The sequence below is a fragment of the Archocentrus centrarchus genome, chromosome 24 (genome assembly GCF_007364275.1).
Source record: "Archocentrus centrarchus isolate MPI-CPG fArcCen1 chromosome 24, fArcCen1, whole genome shotgun sequence".
NCBI lineage: Eukaryota > Metazoa > Chordata > Actinopteri > Cichliformes > Cichlidae > Archocentrus > Archocentrus centrarchus.
In genome coordinates, this window is record NC_044369.1 from 14468736 (window position 1) to 14492406 (window position 23671).

Genomic DNA, 23671 nt, shown 5'->3' on the forward strand with positions numbered 1-23671 from the left:
ACCAGGATGGCCGAGTGGTTAAGGCGTTGGACTTAAGATCCAATGGACATATGTCCGCGTGGGTTCGAACCCCACTCCTGGTAAAAATATTTTGTTGATTTATTTGGAGAATCACGTTACTCAACACAAACACAGAAACGAGTACGACACATTCCCACCGGAGGCGTGACAAATGAAAGAACGTTAATGAAAATGCGCTCATAGATGCAGATGTAATAGCTGCCTATACAGTATCGTATTATCTCTAACAAATGAAAGGAACTCAGAGATGTTTTAAACTTTATTTCATAACAATTTCTTCATTTTACAATGAGTTCACTTAAAAAAAAAATCCATCTAATTTGTGGTGGTAATGACATTTTAGCTTTAAGTTAACATATTTCCAACAATTTAGTGATAATAATAGTACCCAAACATTACTGGGAGAATACATGAAGACAATAGTCAATTTCATATCCTCTTTAAATTCTGATTATCTGTCTATAGGTTACTTACTTGCTAGTAAAGCACATTTTTAGATGTGCTAAATCTTTTAGAGCAGTTGCGCTGTTTGTTCAGGAGAGGGCACTTTTAGGCCTTCTTGTAGTTTCTGGGCTGGCATCCAGCAGTGGCCCAGAGGAGGCCTACACACTCTCACCCCTGTAATTTCACAGCCAGGGCGATGCCTTAGATTCATCGATACCCAGTCATCTGCATATGCCACCGGAAAGGCTTGACAGAAAATAGCTGCAAGCAGTACTCAACAGTTTGGTGCACTTTAGTCATACAGAATCACAGAAGCCTTATAAAGCCTTTTCAACTTCACAAACATGGTGAGTGTATAACTATAAACCGTGTAGCAGTTTGGGGACAAATTACAGTGGATTACTGTGTGTAAAAGTTGTTAATGGGGCCTAAAATACACAAGATTTCCGATTTTTACACATTATTATTCTTTCCCCTTCCTCCCTCTTTTTACTGACAAATACATATGCTGTCACTTGATACGTGTTTGAGGCATTAATAGAGCACCGATTTGTGAAACCGAGCCTCTTCTTTAGGCTGCGCGAGGAAGCATCCACAAAAGAGCCCTGACAACTGAGAAGCAGGAGGGAGAAGGATGAGGGCATACAATGGGAGATCAACATCTCTGCATCTCCAAAGCCTCAGAGACTCTTTCTAATGGGGTCCAATCTATTATTCAGTCCCCTCAGGCACTGGAAAAGTTGTTGTTTTCAGGCCAACATAACTCACTATAACAACATGAAACCTGATACATCAGGGGTGGAGGGGTGTGTTTGGTAATGATTGTTGCTCTTATAGGTATTATCTTCCTGATTCTTACTTTGTCATTTCTGGACATTTTTTTTAATGTTTTAAATGTGATTTCATTTTTTGCTTCCTTTCTTCTCATGTTTGTGTTTTGTACATCAAAGCTGCTATATGAATAAAGTTAGTTATAAAAAAAGAGGTTGTTTTTTGTGTTGATTGAAATCACTAAAAAAACAAGGAATTCACATTGATTGGTTTTATAGCAAGACATGTTTTGTTACATGAATGATTTTGAACTAAGTTAGAAAACAAAACATACACATTTCATGGATTTTATACTGTACCTGTCTAAAGGGTGCCTAGAAATTCCCAGGATTTGTTTATGGGCTGGAATACTCAACAGTGATAAGCAGCCAGCAGTGGAATGCAGTTAATCCTCCCAGGAAATACATCTTTGAGACACTTTTCTATTTCTTTTCACCTTATACATTCTGTTCTTCTTCCTTGTACATGACTATACTTATTATCTATTTTGCCGAGTAATCGTTTCCTGTTTGATAAAGCTTATAGTTAGGGCTGTTTGTTTTTTCTCTTTAATACTGCAGTCTTTACCTTATAATATAAAGCATTTTGAAGAGATTGTTGTGATTTGGTGCTGTATAAATAAAGTTGAAATAATTTACTTGATCTGTCAAGAAATTTCGTTTTTATAGATGAAAGTATCCAAAAATATAGGGCCAATGAACTGCCTCTCTGATACTTAATGCATCCATCACAATAATATAATACCACATATAATAAAACACTGGTAGGGGCTCCTTGTATAGGCAACAAATGTTTATGTGCCTAAATGCAGCCAATAATGCAGAGAGCTGAAATAATAAAATGGATCACATTACTCATATGCTGCGTTTAGTCAGTTTGCGTTCCCTTTATGGGGAAAACGCTTGGAAACTGTGCCTAAAGCACGGCAGTGTTTCTATTAAAGGTTTGTGTTTTCCCGTGAGAGTCATAGGTTTTGTTAGAATTACATCACGTGACGGCCACCGCGCCATGTTTCCATCTCAGAGTCAGGAAAACTTTTACAGCCAGAGGGACATGCTAGCGACCATCATCAAGTCACCCAGAGGGGGCAATGTGGTTCCTATCTAAGCTTCCAAAATAAAGGTATGGTTGTTGCGACGTGAGTCAATAATCAGGGTTGAATTAATAATCAGTGGACTACGTCATTTTCAGTCTACAGATACATTATTTAGCAAATTTACAAACCTCAAATAACAACAAATATATTGCAAAGAACTGCTATAGTTCTCTTGTTATTTTACTTTGGAGGGCAGCGCTAGCATTTCCGTTGTATTTAGCCAGCTATTTACGCCAGTGAATGTAACAGGGAGAAAGAGTGGAGAAAAGCAACAGGAACAAAAGTTGTGGGACCTGAGTGGACAGCGCTGCGGCGTTCACCCGTGAAATGCTATAACCATCTATCCGTTTACAAGAGACAGCCAGCCGTGTGCTTTTAAAGACAGCGGTAGCCTCACTTTGCTTTGCGTTGCCAAAAGGCGTCTCTTGAAGCTTTTTTTTTTTGGCACATTGCGGAGACTGGATGCGCTCGCGGACGGTTCCCTTTAGTTAAGGTTAGCAAAGTTTTAACGCTAGTTAGTGAGGAAAAGCGCCTCCGTTTCTTATAGAAAATGCCTTAAATTAATGAAAACCGCTCAGTTTTAATATATTCGACTCTGTTTGTCCATCCGTACTCGACACGCTTTGGACTTGCTTTGAGGGAACACGTCTCCTGACCCTTGGTGACAGCAGAGGTGAGTGATTGGATCCGTGAAAACGCCTCGGATTTGTACTGCTTGTCATTAAATACATGTACCTTATTGTGAAGTTTGTTTCTGGATTTAAGTGGTAAAAACAGCCATCTATTAAAAGATGACCTGTTGAAATAAACTGCCAAAAAATGAAATCACTGTTTGAATCTTGCAGTTAGTTAGCTGGGGTGGTGGTGCACTCTCCAACCAGATATTAAACTGGTTGGAACGCCGCAATCATACCTAAGAGATAAAACATTAACTACGACAAGGCTATCATTGATTCACTGTTTAAAAGTCTCTTGGTATGTTTTGCTGTGAAGGCGCTAATCCCGTCAGATTATTCATGGGCATGCTTTAAAGCTGCATTCATTTACATTTTTGTCCTGTTCACCCTGGCAAAGCTAGAAACTTCTGCACCACCCTTGTGAGGTGGTGCAACTGAGATTTTGTATCATCTCAGTTGTTTTGCCCTCGTTGTCAACACTACTTCATTTACAGAGAGAGGAACTGAAATTTAACATAGCTGCAAGATAGATGAGACTGACTTTTTCTTGAGTTTACAGTTGTTATTTTTGGGTCTTACATCATCCCTCAAGAACTGTAACTCACTAAGCACTGTAAGGGAGAAAAAACTGGTAAGCTATTCTGGAAGGGAAAGTGGTTGAGTTTATAATGAAAGGATACCCTGAAGTGAAGCAGACCACAAGCATAAGCTAGACAAAAAAAAGGGGTCTCCAAAGCTGCAACATGACTCAGAAATATAAGCTGGGAAATTGAGATGACCAGCTGAAGTATTCACTGAAGATTTTTCCCATGAGATCCAAACTGCGTGTGGGGGTGGGGGGGGGGGGGGCAGTTTCCCTTCAGTTGGATGTCTTGGTTGTGTTAGACTCAGATATCAGTATCAAGATTGCTCCTAAGCCATGGTTTAAGTCCACATTTTAATGGTCAGTTAAGGAGTTAATTAAACATAAATCAGTGCCCAGATTGGCAGACTAATCACATGCTGTAAAACCACCTTGTTTGTTCTTGTGACATCCACGTGCCAGGTTTGTGACCCTTGGTCTGGCCATTTGTGGCTTGAACTTTGTGTCTTCTGCTAAATGTCATATGAAAACAACAAAGAGCTGCTTTAAGAAGTAAACTTGTTATTTTTGGGGTTTTTTTTTTGTTTTTTTTTGAGTGAGTATGGAGTTTGAGTTTCCATTTTATTCCTTACAGGTGCAGAAAGAGGGCTGCTAAGAGTCCTGGAAGTGTATCACAATTTCACCTCATATAGCACTGGATTAATTGGCTACAATGGCGTCACCCGGAGACATCGCTGGCGGAGGAGCTAACGAAGAGTTCAACGACAAAATCAAATCAAGAGCTGGTATGTTTTGATAGTTTTGGCCATTGTTTGTATTGGTATTTTGCTGCTATGGCCAGTACTTGATGTTCCCTAAAGTGAACACATTAAGCAGAGCATGCAAGTCCAAAGGTTGTCAGTGCTTTCACTGTTCTTTTAACAAAATGTCACATAAATAGCACAAGGCAACAGTTTACGTGAACTTGGGGTAGTCACTGAAAGGAAACGGTGACAAAGCCAGAAATCCTGTTGTGCGTGGTTAACCTCAGTTCCCATGGAGGCAGGGGAAGAGAGGCACAGCAAACAACACAGGCCTAATGAGGACAGGAGATGGTTCACTGTAACACCTTTGCAAGGAGAAAGAGAAAGTAAGAGGGAAAGTGACTGTCAGGAGAAAAGGGGGAGGAAAAGAATGCAGGGATGGGTTTAGAGAGAGCCACACCCACTGATCTTTCTCTGTGGATCATTCCATTCCATAGGTTAATATTTTGTAGATGCCACCCTCAGAGGGGGCGAAGCTTACAAACAAGTTGTTATTCTAGTTAGAGTGCTTCAGTTGATTTAATTTAGGGTAATTAGAGGATAATGCACTGATGTGTGTGCCCGTCTTGATTTAAAGATGTTGGAGTTGATTGCTGGCTCTTTGAACAGTGCATTTAGTAGAAAATGGGATGGTGTGAAAAGTCACTGAATTAAAAAGACAAACTGAAAGAAGAATACAAGCGCTCATCATCTTATCAAGTCTGACACTTTACAGTTTGTATTTATCAAATGGATGTGGGAATCCCTATACATCAGGCTGAAGAAGTCCCATTTTAAAGGTGGTACCCAGGTCACATGAGCTTATAAGACAAATGAAATTGGAGTGGAAGACAAAACAATACATGGTATGTCAAACACTCTCAAATGGGTATCAGTAACAGTTATGCATACAACACTGTCATATGCAGATTGTTGGCCTTTAACAAAAACTGAGCTATAAGTTATAGATCTTTTATGTCAATTAAGGTTAAAGCAACAATTGGCTTAAGACGCCAAATCACTGGCATGTAATTCATGTCATTTCCATTTCCACTGTTAACTGAGATGGGCATCAATATGTCAACCAAATACTGTGATCAGCTGATCAATCAATCAGGAATCAATATTCCTGTATCTCTGTGTGTGTGTGTGTGTGTGTGTGTGTATATATATATTTTATTTATTTTACAGATTTAAGTATTTATCTGTTGCCACATTAATTTTGAAGTGGGTAAATGTTTGAAGACAGTGATGAACTGCTGAAAAACATTAAAACAGGGTGTCAAACATGGTGCCAGAATCAGCCTGCCAAAGGGTCCAGTCCAGCCCTTTAGATGGCTTTGGAAAATATGGAAATTTCAAAGAAGGAAAGTAAGAAGTTTGGATCTTTAACTTATTTTCATCAGTTTTACTGTCTTCTTACTGCCAAAGACATAAACCATGGCCTGTCATACACTTAAGTATATAAGTAAGTAATTGTTAAATAATAAAATTAAAGTTTTTTTTTGTTGTTGTTGTTATATAATTTAGTAACAGAAGTTATTTTTCCCCTCTTTTACAGAAGACAATTCTGCTTTTTAAACTGTCAAAAATAAAATGCATATAATCCCTGCTTTTTAATTACAGGATAAAGTTGTTTATTTCTTACAGTGTAGTCCCAACGAGCCATGCCCATAGGTTTCTTTTTATAATGTGGAAAAACTGAAATGTATTGGTAAAATTGCACTCCTCCTTCTTCTCAGGGATTAAACGTGTAGTTAAACTGCTTTATCTAATACCAAAATAAAAAATAAATACAGTGCATGCAACATATTCTTTTGGGATGTTCTGGGTTCCAACATGGCTGGGCCCCTCTTCTAACTCCCCATCCCTGCTGTAGACTGTTAAATACAGTAAAAAGAGGCCAGTCCACATGCCAGCTTTCCTCACCCACCCAGCCTCACAGCACTGGTGGGATTCCATGCCAGGAATTCCACTGTGCCGTTGGAGTTTGTAATTTATAATGCTTGTCTCCAGACCACAATGCTTTTCTCACAAAGATTCAGGTTTCCCTAGCAACCCTAAAAGGGGAAAATTTAGCATGGAGCATAGCTGCACACAAACACGACTCACCAAATACAACAACACACATGTACGTCAAGGTAACCTGTAAGCCTTGGCACAAGTGTTTCTTATCTTCACTTTGACAGTGGAAAGTTGTGGTGTGTGTGTGTATAGTTGGTATGCTCACAGAAATATGCCAGAAATTAGGTGTTCTGTTTTATAATTCAGAGAATATGTGAATGCTTTCAGACCGAGCAAAAAATGGCTGCAAGTTAAACAGTGATTAAAATGTCATGTGGAATAGACATTAGTCAACCCTGATCAATAAAAAGTCTTTTTTTTTTTTTTTTTTTTTCTTTCCCTTCAGCAAACCCTTTATGGGTTTACAAATTACGATGTCTTTTGTAAACTAGTGAGGCTGATTGTTAACAGTGATCCTTAGACATCCATCCAAGTCTTGAGTTTGTTTCATGTGGTGTCTGTCATGATGAGAAAAAAACCTCCACAGCACTGAAACTTAGGCTATTAGAAATGACTGACAAGCAGGTGAGTGCGTGCGTGTGGTGAGCAGGTGGAGGGATGTTTTTGCAGCTGAGAAGACGAGCATTAGCACGCTTGTTAATCTCCATGCTGGCCACCATGTGGGCATGTTTGAAAGGTTTGGAGAATTTATAGCCAACAGCGGAGCACTCAGACAGGAGACTCTCTGTTTTTTGTCACCATTAGTGACTGTCAGAAAGTTAGCGGCGGTCATCCTGATCTTGCAGAGAGAGTGAGCACATTCGGTTATTTGGAAGCTTCATGTTTGTTATTTCAGCTGGTTTGTTTTCCAGCAATGTAGTTTTAGGCATGCGTGTTTCTAAGTTTCCTATGACCTAACTAGATAGTCACAGACAAATGCACACTCATGTCTCTTGAGCGGCATGGGGAGGTGGTTCAGTGTGTCAGGTTACTATGCAAGCTTGCAGTGGATCAAGGAGAAAAAAAAACAGAAGAAACAGGGTGCAGGTTAGAAGTGTGTAAAGCTGATGAAGCAGGTAAATATATCTACTAGAGATGCATTGATCAAACTTTTTCCAGTTTAGATCTGATACACATACCTTGGTTTCAGTTATTTGCCAATACTGAGGACTGATCCACTATCAGTGTTAAATTAATAACCTGCAGAATCATTCTTTTATGTGTAAGGTAACATTAGGCTTGTAAGCCCAGGTAGGCTTACACATGAATATACAAGTGACTACAAGGTTACGGAAATTTATTAGTAAAATAAATAATAATGTTACCAAAAATCCCCCCCCCCCTTCCCCCCCCACTCCCACCCCTGTGGTATTGCCAATGGCATTGTTGCCTGGTGGCAGAGGAGCCTGCCTCGTGGTTGCGCTGTTGTAAAAATGTCTGGCCCAAACAAGCCCCAAACAGAGTGCACAATTGAAGAGAAACAGGCACAGTGGGAGCTCATTTCTCACTTCCAGCATGAAGAAATGTTTACATGTTGACATATAATACTGATTTAGACAACCATAATTAGTGAACATAAGTGGCTGGATTTCAGCTATGATGTTAAGTCATGACATTAACCTGCTCTTTAATTTTTAAACTTAGACCTACAGTTCTTCAGAGTTTTCCACAGATAAAAACACCTGGTGGGAAAAAAGTTATGGAGATGAGAGCGCATCTTAATTTAAAAATCAATCCAGCTGTGACAAATATCCTCCTCCTGTTTTCTCTCATTTCATGATGAGCATGACACACACACACACACACGCACAAACTTCAAAGCAACATGAAATTAGGGTTTTACAAATTTAATTTATTATGAATCTCAGAACAATGACTATTAACTTAATGCATCAATGGAAAAATTAGATTAAAAAAAAATGTCACCTTGATTGGCGAGCTGTCACAATTCACTTTAACCATCGTTGGTCCCTGACACCATCTACCCTACAGCTGCCATTCAGCTAGGATAGGCTTCACCCCCCCACAAACTGAAGATGAATGAGCAGTTAAGAAAATGAATGAATGGCTATTGCTGTCATTTACAGTCATGCTAGTTTCTCCTTTCCCTGTTCTCACTGTGAGTGTACCTCCTCACACATGTGGGGGAAAAAAAAGAGTATAAAGCTCAGGCTTCAAACTACTCTTAACACTTTCCAACAGTTTTTTTCTGCTCTTGGATCAGTATGATGTCAACGAAAGTGCTTATTATTGATCCTGGGTACACAGATCTGGCTTCTCTAATGCTGGACAGCCAATCAGCAGAAAGTTGGTGTAAATGGTGGCCTGTTTCACACAGGGCATGAACTGAGGGGCTGCAACAAGGCCGGTTTGTTGTAAATAAAGATTATGTTAAACTGTTCATCATGCAAAACTACTCTAGTAAAGTCCAAGAATAAACATGTGAAGCTGGAATTTAGGGTAATAGGTTCTGTAATTAAAATAATCACTAGCTGCTGCCCTCCAGCTGACCGAATAGGCTGTACTGTATATGGCAAACTGCTAATTTTGTGGTTTGCCACATCACACATTAGTTCTGAATGAGCTAAAAGGATGGTTACACACACTTACTTTGAAAAGTTACAGCTGGATTACCTTATAACCCCTCAAGTTTTACCTATACATCCTGTCTGTGAATGCTCCTTCCCTCTTTCCATTCCAGAGTGCATACAAATGTTAAAGGTCGTATATCATTCACAGGGTCAGGGACTGTTGCTTAACAGCCATCACGCAGTAATGAGGTGAGAAACAATCACCCGATCCTTTGCTGTCTCTGTTGATTCGTCACTTGAGAGCTTTGTGGAAGAGTCTCCTCTAAAACCTGAGTCAGTACGTGACCTGGTCTTGTTCTTCTCTGTTGTTTCTGCTTTTTTGTTCTGCTCTTCACTTATCAGTATTGATTTCTTATGTGCTATAATAGTATCTGAATAAGTTGTAGACAATATACTGGAGAATCATTGGGTGCTTTGCACCTTTTTGAGTGAGTAGTGTTTTGAAATTAGTTGATGAAGCGTATCCTACTTGGTTCCTGTGCTTTGTTGCTGTTCTGTTCTTTTTCTTTTTCTTTTGTACAGTATATCTAACATTTTACAAATGAGAAAAAATTTGTTCAATTGGTTGAAATGAAAAGTTTAACCATCAGCTTTATAAACACAATGAGCTACTGTATGGATCATCTGCTTACCCTTGGGTGTGACACAATTTAAAACATATTCTTGTTTTGGACAAGAGAACAGGAATGTGAATGTCACCAAATGGGTGGTGTAGAGGGTGTGATTTGTCACCATACTAGCTCAGCTACATGTCACACATCCTTAATTCAAGCCTTGGCTTCTTGGAGCTGGGCGTACTGAGTATTTCAGTTGTTCTGTGTATGCCTGTGTGGGCAGGGGTTACTTGTTGAGAAGTAAATGGGTGAAACATTAAGACTTCCTGGAGTGTGTCTCATTCCTGTTATCATGTCATAGCCTTGCTATGACTTAAAAAAAAAAAAAAACTTTTCAAACTGGGAATGCACTGATATGCATGCAGAATTGTTATAATGGGTGTGTGTTTGCATGTGTGGGTAGCATGGAATACAAATCAAAACAAAGGAGCTTTCACTGTGGCCGCCTCTTGATGCAATGTGATGACCTGAATTGTTTCTTTGCCTCTTGTTTTAGAGCCTCCCAGTCTTGTTTGGGTCAGTGAGAGTTTCCGTGTGCGTATTCCACTTAGAAAAAGATGTATGTTCACTGTATATGGGCACACAAGTCTCTCTGTGTTTGTGTTAGTGTCTTTTATTGTAGCTTAATCTGGCTGCTTGGGAAATGGGAGGAAACTTAACTTAGCAAAATCCTGGCTGGAAATTTGGGAATGAATGCCTGAGCCAAAGCATCTCCCCTGGGTGTGGTTGTCTGTGGGACTCTGCCTCTTTGGTACATGTGCAAGTAGCATACAGACACCCCGCCCAGCCCAGATGACAAACTCTTCAAGACCACACTGGGAATGGCAGAAAATCATCAGTCTTAAATGTTCCTATGGTTGTTCAACGCTCACAGACCAGTTTTTTCCCCTCGTCCTGTGATTCTCCTTTTTCCACAGCAAGCACTTCCCATTTAAGTCCTCCTTTCTGCCCCTTTTTCCAAGCTCATTATGGCTAGAAAGCTATGTTGCCTAGGCTCCTTTCTGACCTTTTGCATGACAGGATTTACTAAAACAAAACAAAAAATAAATAGAGGGCCTAGTAGCGATGGAAAGGACTGACTCGAGGATCTACACATAAGAATCCACTTTGTTAAAGGATTTGAATGAAAGTTCAAGGCATTGTGCAATTATATGCTTTAGTGTCTGATGTGTGATGTGTTGAGATAATAATCATGAACACATAATCACTAAAGGAGAACCCATTTGTGGTTTAAAGAAAAAGAAGAAGCCAGAGAAGTCCATAACACGTTGGGGTCTGATTAAGCCACATGACTGTTGCTGTTTCGTGACTGGTGAGACTCGCAAACTAAAATCAGCGTGGAATAATAGGAAGGGAGGCTGAAGGAAAGGGGGAACAAACACAAAGTTAATTGCACTATTTCATCACCAAACTCCTGCAGCACATCAGCATCAAAGAGTGACAGCAGAGTTGAAGTTTCCTTTTGGGGATTTTCTGTCAGCGTAGAAGAGTTGTTAGTTGGGCTCATTTTATGATCTGTCTGAGCTGCATGCTCAATGATTGTATAGCTTCAGAATCTAGTTTGACTTGACAGTTGGGCAGCATAGACCTTTTCACCCACTAACACACTGTGTAGCATAAATGGAGACAGCAGAGCTGCATACAGTAGGTGCTGCTCTTGGTGCTCTTGCATTGATGGGAACTGCAGGTCAATAAGTTACATTAGCAAACTTTTGTAGCTTATGTCCAAAAACAAGCAAAATTCCCCAATACTGGAAATACACAGTCAGAAACACTGGAACACTGAAAACACAGCTGAGACTGTGGTTTGTTGAATAAATAAAGCATTAATACAATATATAATATAACATTAAGGCCTGAAAGAGGTGTGTGGGACTTCCCATGCAAAAGTTTGATTTTAATAAAAATAGACTTGATCACTAAAGAAGGTCTGACCCACGTGTGCAAACATTTTGGCCGGTGAAACCGGCGACACAGATGTTGGGTCGGTGAATTGGTGCCAGACAATAAAAATTAAACGCGAGGACTCTTTATAGATACCTCGACTCATACATTTAATTTCCCTTTGCAAGTCATATGCTACTTGTACTTCTGCTTTATCATAAACATTCAAATCAGCGGTATTGTTTGTGCCGGTGAGTCACAGCACTATAGATATAAGCCGAATTAAATCTCAAAATAAAATCCAATCAGTATTTTGCTGTCTTCCTGTGATTATCTATCCCCGGAGTGCAGAGCAGAGGGCTGCACTGTACGCTGCTGACACTGTAGGTTGCAGCAGCTGAAATGCAGGATGACGCCAGAATGTGGCAGGTGGCAGGATTAATGCACAGCTGGCTTGCCTTTTGCTGATATTAAGCATGAATATGCCTTTTCACTTCACTTTGACATGGTTAACTGATAAAATCAATATCATGTGCTTCAAATGCTCTAATAATACTGTGCATAAACCACCAAATATGATTAGTTAGTTTTCATTTGCATTTTGTGTTCAATCTTGTGAACATGACTGCTGTCAGGGGCACAGAGAGCACTGGAAACATACATGTGTTCTACTTAAGACCATTGCTGTGGTATCTGGCACATCATTATCATCTGTGTATATAGATTGTTTTAGAGCATCATTGGCTGTATTGTATAATCAGACTAATTGAAGCTGTGCATCAATTAGTCTGATTGCTGGAAAGATAAAAATACTGTGGTGACACTTGTGTGTAATGCTGCAGGACGACTGCACTGTACCTGCAGAAGGACAATATGATTGGATGAACCACAGTCTATGCATAAAGATTCATGAGGTGCTTTGTATTAACCGTTTCAATGATGGACTAGGAGGCTGAGCCAGGGAACCTTGCATGTACGCATGTTTAGCAAATCTAATTTTTATTATGCTTGCCATTATCGACCCTTATGTTTACATACGCATGTACGAGAGATCCTATGTCTTTTTTTATAAAGTGGACCCCAGGTCATTTAGAGCTGGGGTCAGAGCTCTTGACCTAATGTATGGCTATGAGTTAGTCATACCAAGTTTTATCAGTAATTGTCTAATTACTCAAGCTCAAATACTGGCAAATATCCAGCAAACAATTTTCTCATTGTCATGTAAATTTAGGACTATTTGTGGTGAGACATGGAAGGGTTTCATTCATTTCTTCCAGTCTCTAGTCAAAAGTGGTGTTTAGATATAGTGTGTGTGTGTGTGTGTGTGTGTGTGTGTGTGTGTGTGTAAAAATCAGAAGTGGGAAGTAACGAAGTAAAATTACTTCGTTACTGTACTTAGGTACATTTTTCAGGTATCTGTACTTTACTTGAGTATTTATTTTTCTGACTACTTTTTACTTTTACTCCCTACATTTTTACACAAGTATCTGTACTTTCTACTTATTACATTTTCAAAACAGACTCGTTACTTTTTAACATGTCAGAGAGAAGTTTGCATTTCCACTCAGTGCCCCTTCAAACATCAAACGATCTGAGGCTAAATGGAGGAATAATAACACATAAGAGACAATCGTACTGCGTATCCTTCATCACCGGGGCTTATCGGGTACAAAGGGATTAAATACGCAAACCCATGTAATTAATGTGTCATTTATAGCGCTATAATCAGGGGTTACAGTGGGCCGGACTGATTCCGTAAGCTGTGCTCGCGGGATGTAAACAGCTTAGCTAGCGCAACTGAAGAGGAGCGAGCATAAAGGGAGTCACGTGTGGCAGGTAAATGCAACGTTTCTAAATGCTCAAAAAATATCAGCAAACACACAAGGTGTGTGCAGTTTGTCAGTTTGCTAGAAGAGCTGCTGTATTTGCAGGGAGAGAAAAGAGAGAGAGAAGTTCACTCAGAGATGGAAAAAGATGTAAGAAGGAGGACAGGAGAGGAAGAAGAGAGGTTAGATTTAAAGGTAAGGACTGCGAAACAATCTGAAGTATGCTGACTTTGTGTAATTCAAAGATTGTATGAAAATACTGCAGTTTAGTATCTAATAAACGGGTTAGCTTGTTGTACTGTATTTACAGTAAAGCTCTGTGTTGGACTGGTGTACAGAGCCTGTGATCATGGTCATGGTGGAGTTACAGGTTACATCAGTGTAGCAGAGATGAGTTTGAATCAAAGCTGCTGATGCTGAGATTCATTCACTGAATCCAACATTTATATAGCCTGCATGCTGTCAGTGTAGGGGATGGAGATCAGCTCAGATAGCTGTGAAATACTGGGTTACATCTTTGTGAATACAGTTCATCCACACAGAGCAGTAAACCTCAGAGCAGCAGCAGCAGCAGCTGATCACAGCCTGCACATCAACATCATTTACACACAATACAAAGTTATCATTCTTCTCTCCATGCAGAGCCGCTACAGCTTAGGGTTCCTCCACCTTCTGAATCCCACTGTAACCCTTGAGTATCCTCATGTTTGTGTTTAGGTAGAGGCACAGTCACCCTTTACTATGGAGGACACAGAGACTACAACTGTGTTTAAATTGCCTTTCACAGTTTGTGTCCTACATAACCGATTCAAGCTGAGTGCATTCATTAGGATTAAAATTTAGATTGGAATAACATTTGTGTTCTCACGTAATATATAATGAGGTTCGGTTAGCTTTACACAAAAATGGCTGGTAGAAACGTCCTCCAAAGAGCTACTTTTACTTTCTTACTTTGAGTACATTTCAGAGCCTGTACTTTTTTACTTTTACTTAAGTAAAGAAATTGAACCAGTACTTCAACTTTTACCAAAGTATTTTTTAACACAAGTACTTGTACTTCTACTTAAGTACAGAATGTCAGTACTTTTGCCACCTTTGGTAAAAATATGCTTTAGTGAAGCAGCTTGATGATGCTCTGGGGATAGCGTGTGAAGATGGACGGACCGGGGAGGATGCCTCTCTCTGACTGACGCACCCTAGTGGAAACTTCCTTTTGGTGTCCGCTTCCTTCACTCACTGCCAAAGCCAGCCTGACCCAAACCATTTCATTTCTCTGAGTTGTGACCAGACCAGCTGCCGCAACTCTCTGTGGAAGGAAGTGGATTTAATTTAGTCAGACTCTGGAAGCTGGTCACGGGTGGGCCGAGCTGGTATCCCTTTTCTACTTCCTCTCTGTTAAGGAAAGGAAAACAGAAAACAAAACAGAGGAAAATACACTTTCTCTCTTTTCCTTTCCCTCTCCTTCCACCCTCCCTCATGTCTCTCTCTCGCTTTGTTTATTTTATTTTCTTTTTTTTTCACTCTCACTGTGTGAGAATAGAGCTGTTTGTTCAGTTGCCCCTCATTGACTAAATATATCAATGAGCAAATGGACTCTGCCTTTTTCCCTGTTCCCTGCTCCATTGCCCTGGCTGATAGACCTTCAGTGAATGTCAGAAGCCACATCTCAGCTTTAGCTCTGCTGCAATACTTCTGTTTTTCTGTGAGTCAGGACATTGATTACTTCACTTTGATGTAAACCAAAAGCAAAAAAGGTGGCTTTCTTAACCCCAAAGCATACTGCTGAGGCACTCTCAGTTAAGGTCACTCTGGGTCATGTTTATTTGAATGAGAGTTGTTGCTTCCAGCAGTGTAGTGTGTGTGTGTGTGTGTGTGTCTGTGTGTGTTTTCAGGGGAGAATCAGCTGTCAGTTCACAAAGCATACAGCTCACATTCATACACAACCCTCTGTGACCTTTTACTTGCCTATTAATTATTTAATTAGCACTCTAAATCATTCCTCGTTTTTCTCACGCTTTTTTTTTCTTCTTCTCAGCCTTGTGTGTGAATGTGTACGTTATGTCACATCAGACTGCCCGGCCCTGCACCCCACGTAAACCCACTGAGCGTCATCGATAAACGCGCTCACACCTCTACTTCCTCTTTCTTTTTTGTTCTTTTTCTCTCTCTCTTACTCACTCACTCTCCCACCACCCACTGCCACCGCCACTGCCACTACCTTGTCTTCCTGTTCCGGATTACTTGTTTTCCTTTTCTTTCTCTTAGTTTCTCTCCATTGTATTTTATTTTATTTTATTTTTAAAAAAAAAAACCTTTACTTCTGTCATGAATTTGAGTAAATGGATGTCGTGGAGAAAGCGTAACTTTTTCAGAAGAAAAGGAAAGCAGGAAAGTAGTCTTGATTTAGGTAAGCTTGTCTTGGTTAACCTAAAACGCAGCATTGATTGCTGCTCTTTTTCATACCTGCAGCAGCAAAATTCTGAGCGTCACCCTTCATTTTTTTTTTTTCTTCCTTCCTGTGGTTTTATGCAATGTCTCTTTATGTTGTATTTTATTTTTAGTGTGCATATTGTTTGTTTGTGTGAATGTGCTACCCTGGAACTTTAGCATCCCTGGGTTGTATGGCTCCTTATCTAGCCAGTCAACCATCATACAGCAGAAGACTGCGCTGATCAGCAGTACTGTTGTGATTTATAGGTACAGTGAAATGGAGAGTGATGTCTCACTTGTGCTGTATCCAAAATAGACTTTTTAATAGACTCCCACTCTATTTAAAAGTAACTGCGCTAATCTCTGCAGATGATACAGATGTTTACATTCACTACAGATCTTACACCACCTCTTGATAAGACGGGAGTAAAGGCTGCCAACATGTTCACATAACTGAGTCACTTTAGCTCCTCTGTGTTGTGTTAAAATTGGTCTTGTATTCAGTTCCAACCCTAGTTTGAGTTGTGTAGATTTCCAGCCAATGCAGATCGAAAAGTTAATGCCTCTGCCCCACCGCATCGCCTCCGCTATCATCCTGTGTTGTGTCTATGTTTGTGTGCCAGTCTCTGCCTGATATGCCTCGTTTTGTCTTTTTTCTTTCCCCACACTTGGATTCTGTCCTGTTGCATGCTGGAGTGATGCCGAACAGTGTTCATCTGTGTTCATCCCCTATCCCACGATGCATCATGACTCCCCACTCTTGGCTTGCCCTGTCCTGTTTCGCTCTGCTCTAACCACTTTCCCTTTCCCTGACGGTGTCCCGGTTTCCCTCCCCTCGCTTTCTCTCTCTGTTGCTGCATTCTTCTGATCTGTTCCTCCCTCTGTGGTCAAGGAGTGACAGAGGCAGAGGAGAGACAAGAAGAGGGAGGCAGGAATATCAAATTCTGTTTTGCGCTGATACTCTTGGACTATTTCCTCCAGCTTTTTATTTGACTTCTGCTGTTTCTTATGTTGAGCACTGTGGCCGCCTCTGGTAAGAGATGGCAGAGCATGGACTCAAACTCAGAGGTAGGAACTTTTGACAGGCGTGCAGTCCTGTAGTTTGATGGCAGTTAGGTGTGTCGCAGGTGTGGTGGACTAAGACTGCAGACCTTTCTTTTACCTAGTGCATATTTTTAGTGCTCTTGTGCAACCTGAGCAAGGTGTATGCAAGATATTAAGTGGCTGGATAGACTGGGGAGTGTGCCATGAAAATGAGATATTATTGGCTCAAGCTAATTGTCCTCTTTCTGTTTTCCTTTCTCATGCTGGCAGATGCTACAGGGTTTACCAAAGGTCAGAGTTTTTGGAAATTCATTTTTATTTCTAGTGGAAAGATTTTAACATATCTTGCACCAGCATACAAAAATATGTGTTTGGACTGCTGGAAATTGCTCAGGTGGAGCTGAAACCAATCCAGTTCCTTCACATTTATTGCATTTATTTTTACAAGCAGTACAGGCGGTTTAAAATTTGCTTGTTAAATCTCTGCTGTGTGGGGTGACCCAGCTTGCCGCACAAAATTCGTCACCCCGGTCTGACTTCACTAAACTCCTCTACCCCCTCGCTTCACCGTTTCAGTTCAGCCCTAATTACATGCACCTCTGCAGACCACAGGGGTGTTTTGAAGAATGTAAGTGGGGATCTGGGTTAATCCTTTTGGACATTATGAGTGTTTTCCTTACAAATTCCCAGATCTTGGCAAGGGAAGAGTGTCAACAAAGCTGTGCAGGCTGGGGCAAGCTTAGACAAGTGACCAGTGGGGTGAAGGAGGAATGCTTAGGAAATTATAGGAATTCTATTCATTCCTCTGATAGTACAGATTCAAAATAATGTACATCTGTGCCAGCAAACTTTGAATCAGAGTTGCTTTCTTGCTTTTATTTATTTATTTTTTCTGTAGGAGTGTTCAGGCATATGTGTACACTGTATGAAAGACGGAGTGTGATGGACAGTAGTCGACATGACAACCTACTGGGGTGATTGTTGTAGTGTGTGTATTTCCTGTATATGAATTAGAGCCTTTCAGTCAGCTGTGGGTGGTTTCTCTCCTGACAGGATAGCCTATAGCCGAGGCTCCTTCCAGGTAGCCATCAAGGTGAAGTTCAACATGTGAAGATTTCTTTTTTTGTGAGCCGTAAAGCAGCCGAGCCAAGAGCTTGGTTTAATGCTTCATCAATGATCTGAGAAAGGCACGCTTTCAGTCTCATTATTTTTGGTGCAGCCAGACACTCATCCTAGTTCTGTTCTTTTTTTTTTTCCTTTTTTCTCTTCTTCTTTCAATTACCCTTCCAGACACTTCAGCTAATGCAGGAGCTGTGTTGTTGGCAAGTTAGCTGTGCTCATTCACTGGCCAAACATGCATGTTAAGCCTTTACAGAAACACTGGCTGAGAAAACCTTGGGCTGAAATTTTAGCTGCTGACTATAAATTAGCGAGAGGTAACAGCTGCTCACTGGTGTGGCAAACTTTGTAAATATCTCTGTTTGTAAAAGCTCCGAGCTCTCATGTTTACTATGGGATGCTGTCGTGGAAACCCTGATGGTTTGTTTGATTTTCACCTCAGTGCTTTCCACACAGTTTTCCCCGTTCTTCCTGCTTTGTGGTCACAGGCTCTCTCCACCTGTGAGAGCGAGGGGGGAGACTGGTGCTGTATATTTTATGTGTCTGCTCTTGTGTTCCCAGCTGGCTGCTTTGAGGAACATGTGTGCTTCTGTGAATTTTTTTTTTTTTCCTTCTCCTTGACCATTTATGTTATGTTTTCAGGCCTGTTTGCGGTTCTTTTTCTCAGGTTTTCCAGCACTGTGTAAGCTTTAGTTAATGTATTGTTAGCCAACAGTTAGGGAAACAGGAGCAGTTTGGTAGCTTTATGGATCATAGCCAAATTTTCAGAAAAATAAACTTTTGTTATTACATCAGGGACAAATGTTCAATTGGATTCAAGGATGAACTGATTAGAATTTGTAGGTCAAAAGTCACTGACTTCATGAATCATGCTTTGGCCATAACTGAAGAATTTGTACAGTAATTATAACAAAGTCTTCACTACCTGTGTTATGTTACAGAATGTATCACTTTGGCTTTTTAAATGTATTCATGTTTTTTCTCAATTTAGATTATTGACACACTAGCAGCAGGGATTCGACATACAAGATGAAACACAACACTCTGATCTTTAGTTGTGGTGTGAGTGCACGCCCATGCATAGTGAGAGCATGAGCTGAGCTCAGCAATGAGATTACTCCTCCTGATGTAATCATTACTTCCTTTTATTACTGTTGGCAAAAACATCCCTTGTTTCTCAGTACTATATATAACAATACTGTGTGTGCAAAGCGTATACAGGCTAACATTGATATGTTTGCATATGAGCCAGTTATCTGAAATATGTTGACTGTTTGGCAGGGGCGGAATATTTTTTCTGTTAAGGAATGTGCCTCTAACTTTTGCTTCGCTGTTCTTGTGCTGCTTGTTTATTTCTCTTCATTTGGTTGACAGGATATGTCAAAGTGTATCACACATCACAAGTACAATAATATCAAATAAAGTGATATTTTATATATATATGTATAATATGTATATATAATATAGAACCTCAACTAAGGTGTAAAATACAAAAATACAATAGCCTTTACTCTCTTCTTGGAAGGCTTTCTTACATTAGTAAGAGGCTAAAAAGTTATGACAGTGTTTTATTCCCTAGATGAGGATGATTGGCTGTGTTAATGCATATGTGTGGGTTTTTTTTTTTTTTGTTTTTTTTTTTCTTTTTTTTTTTTTGTGTGTGTGTTTAAGTCTGCTAGTGAAGAAATATGTGGTGGCTGCAGTGAAGAAAAGCAAGCATTTCAATATTCTGAGGTTTGCCCTGTGCTTTGATGCAAAATTTCTTGCTGCAGAAAACAGACATTCTGATGGTGTACATGTTAATGTTAATAATTATTATTAACATTAACAAGTCAGTGTCCAACCTAACAGCCCCAGGTCAGTGGCTCAGTTTTACGTGGGGGGGGGACACTGAGGCGTGCCCAAGCCAGCCAATAGATATAATCTCTGCAGCGTGTCCTCGATATACCCCAGGGGCTCCTCCTGGTTGGACATGCCCGGAACACCTCACCTTGGAGGAGTCCTGGTCGGATGCCCCAACCAGCTCGATTGGCTCCTTTTGATGTGGAGCAGTAGCGGCTCTACTCTGAGCACCTCTTTAATGACTGCACACTACACATCTCTAAGGGACAAGCCAGCCATTTTTTTCATTTATATTAATACAATTTAATGAATATAATAATTTTATATTAATCTAATTATGCAGAATAATGTCAATGAAGCTATGAAATAAATATGGGCTTGTACAGCCCATGCCCCTCTTTAAACTCACCCCTGCCTGCTGCAGCTATCAGTGTGATAGAAAGCAGGACAGCTGCCATCAGCCTTCAGTAAGCTGCCTAATTTAAACATCATGTCAGACTAAGTGACTAAGTTAACAGTTTATCTGCACACATGCACTTTTATTGTAACTACTGTAGATTTTTGCTGTGTAAACAAATGATGGTGGAGCAGCTACAAAGTTAGTTCTTCTTCACGTTGGAGCTTGTTGAACAGGTGGTTTGATTTAAGGACTTCCATCAGCTTTTTTTCCCATTAAAGGTTTTTATGGTGATTGTTTTGGATGCTAGAAAATGTTTTCCTTTCCTTTCACCTGAGCTCATCATCTCCATAATAGCGCAGCCTCTTTGCTCTTTACGCTGTGTGTATAGACAGACTCCGGCTCCACATTAAACTACTTACACGATGACAACTGAGCGCCACAGAGTCGTGGATTAAATAAAGCATCAAAGCAAAAAGAGAAAAATAATTTTTTTTTAATCTATTTTTTAATGAATCTATTATAAAGAATTGAAGATTCTTTATAATAGATTTATTCAAGTCACTTGAAGAATCATTGCAGCTCTTGTATAAGCTTGATTCATTGATGGATAAAAGGGTAGCTTACTCAGTGAGCAGTACAGTGCAAAAGACCTTGCTTCACTGATTTCCTCAATAATAGCTGACTGAGAAATTATTTAAAGTGAAACTAAAAAATAGGAAATGGCAAAATACGGTACATTCTTATAAACAGTTTTTGTAATTATGCCTGATTATGACAGTACGTTATTTGGCATGATATGACTACAAATATTGTCACGTTAATCTTTCTTTTAAAACATTAATGCTCTTATGTCAATTTGAGGGTTATTCTGTGTCTAATATGGTCTGAAACTTGTTCTTTTTATTGACAATTCAGGAATAGCAATAAGTGTTTAATGTTTGGGCCCTGATAGTTAAAACACAGTCCAGTTTCTAATATACCCAACTGAAAGTAGGTTCTTAATTCAACTCATCAACAGATATGATAATGTTTACTAATTCATTTTGTCAGTGCTGGACACTCAAATCACATTAGCTCAAAACAAAGAAGTGAAGCTTATACTTGAGGTCTCTCAACTGATTAAAGACACATCCTCTGGCACATTTACGTGGGAGTTATACTTTAATTAAACAAAATCAGAAATAAAATTAATAATTAAAATTACGTTAACAAAATATATGTAAATTTCATCTTGAAAGGTTGAACTCGTAGCTCCAAGCAGAGATCTGGTTGCCCTCAGATTTTTGTCATCGCAAGACTTGTTGCATAGACACTACACTGCAACACACACAGATTTGAAAGTGAGTGTAATAGGAATGTGTTTGTGTCCACAAACGAGTATACCTGCCTTATACAAATAGGACTATAATGTGTGAGCAGAAGCGCAAGATGCATCTGTTGTACAGACTCCTCTTTTTTTTATTAAATCACTTTTTTTTTTTTTCCCTTTTGTTGTTCATACACACACACACACACTGTTGAACACACTTTCTCTCACACAGCCTGCTGCTACTTTGATCTTTCCTGGAGTGAGGCATTCCTGTGCTGCAGTGAGTAGGAGCAGCAGACAGATTGAGGGGGAGCAGTGTATATGAATTGGATGTATTGTCCTATGAAGATGGTAAGGTAGAGAGCCCAGGAGACCTGAACCCCCAGGAACCCTCTCCCCAGGGGCCTCAGAGGCCCTCCACAGGGTGCCAATAAAGCTGTAAGAACAGGAGGCCTCTGCATGGGGCTTTTTATAAAAGGAAAATTGATATTGTGTTGAAAGCATACCTGTCCTAGACTACACTCCACTCTTTCCTCCTTGTGGGCTATTTTCTCAGTGTTCCTGCCAGTGTTGACCCCCGTCCCCCTCCCCTGGCTGCTTCTCTGTTTTGTTTTGTTTTTTTTAATTTATATAATTTTTTTTCCCCCAGTTTTGTTGTCTTGTGGTCTTTGTATCTTTCTTCCATCCTGTAAAAACATGTTTAACCACCTGTAAGTTATCTGCTGTAATTGTAATTGATCATCATCTGTTACTGGGCTCTGTGTTATGGCCCCTGGCCTTTGCCAACCATGGTGTCATTTTGTTTTTCAACATGAAGCCTTCTTTGTCTTGTGAATCCTTTTTTCTGTCATCATCTTCATTAAACCCTTCCATCAGCTGTCTTCTTTTAAGTATAATAAAAGAAAAAAAAAACTTTAAGCATCAGTTCTGCTCCCTTGAATTTGTGAATAAAAAAAAAAGGTTCAATAGACTCTTAGGAGGGTGATTCAAAGCACTTTAGAGACAATGGCACAGAGATAGCAAAATGCAAACGTATACCTGTCTAGGCAACAAGCCTCTTCTACTTTTGTCCCCACCTCAAAATCTCACCTATCCAGTTGTCTCTTTCCACATACTTCTCACTTGTCCCAGTCTCTTTTTCTCCAGTCTCTGTGACATTTCTCAAGAAATTTATAGTTAAAATTATATCTTGGCCATTTCCTTTATCTACCCTGAGTATCTAATATCAAGATAAAGTGGAAAAATTCAGATATAGTGGCTGTTTTTAGGGTCTTTGTGGTCTTTATACCACTGATTTTGAAAAGGCGACACACACACACACACACACACACACACACACACACACACACACACACACACACACACACACACACACACACACAAGACATCCCAAACAGAGAAGCCAACAAGTGCTGAGGCTGGTGATCTTAACCTTTGACCTTTTGTTCACTTCATGGTGCTTTGCACAGCTGCTAGTTGAACTAACACCCATGCCACTTTAACAACTTCTCCACCTTTAGATGACAGTTTGTTCCAGACCTCAGCTGGAGTGTTTAGAAGTGTGTTTTGAAGCAGGTGTCTATACATCTTTTTCACCCATTTCTTTGCTTGTGCTGTGGTGAAATTGACAGTTGAATGGACTAGTTATTCAGGCACATTAGAAAGAAACCAAACTAAACCTGGAGAACATGCCAGGCTCCCTACATTACTTCGCTAATGTGACTGAGGTACAATGCTGCTGATATATACATACAAACATTGGCATAATAATTGAAATAGTTTATTTTGAAATGGATTACAAAACTGAAATAATTTCTCAAGAGAAGTCCAAGGCTTTGTGCAAGCTACTCTGATCCATTACAGGAGCAAGCCATCACCCTGGCACATCAAAGCAGCTGACCCTCTGCCTGTCACACAATGAGGCCTTATTAGAGAGCCATGATGGAGAGCATAAAGGAGGCGCAGGAAGGGAGGGAGTCAAGTGGGAAGAGAATGTGAAATATTTGTACAGTTGGATTCAGGGGAACATTATAAATGGACAAGGGTGTGCGCACATGTGCAAAAAGGTTTGTTGGCTTTACTTGTCGCGCCGTGCACCTGTTGACATTTGGTACACACGGTCAAACCCCCCCCATTTTGTTCTGTTAATTTTCTGATGTTCCAGCCACATTGAT

General features: G+C 40.0%; 1 protein-coding gene and 1 non-coding gene across 7 annotated transcripts in view; both read left to right on the forward strand.

The window, feature by feature from the left end:
* On the forward strand, positions 1 to 83 carry trnal-uaa (transfer RNA leucine (anticodon UAA)). The gene has a single exon. It is a non-coding gene; the product is annotated as a tRNA-Leu (tRNA).
* Positions 84 to 2640: 2557 nt separating this feature from the next.
* utrn (utrophin) overlaps positions 2641 to 23671 on the forward strand; it is a 187694-nt gene continuing 166663 nt past the window's right edge. For 4 of the 6 annotated variants that reach the window (XM_030722455.1, XM_030722453.1, XM_030722452.1 and 1 more), the window contains exons 1-2: positions 2641 to 3065; positions 4287 to 4437. In XM_030722455.1, the coding sequence (XP_030578315.1) occupies positions 4365 to 4437 (73 nt within the window). In that variant the 5' untranslated portion in view covers positions 2641 to 3065; positions 4287 to 4364. Of the gene's footprint in view, positions 3066 to 4286; positions 4438 to 16670; positions 16852 to 23671 lie in introns of those variants that run through there. The other 2 variants (XM_030722456.1, XM_030722454.1) reach the window with 2 other exon arrangements.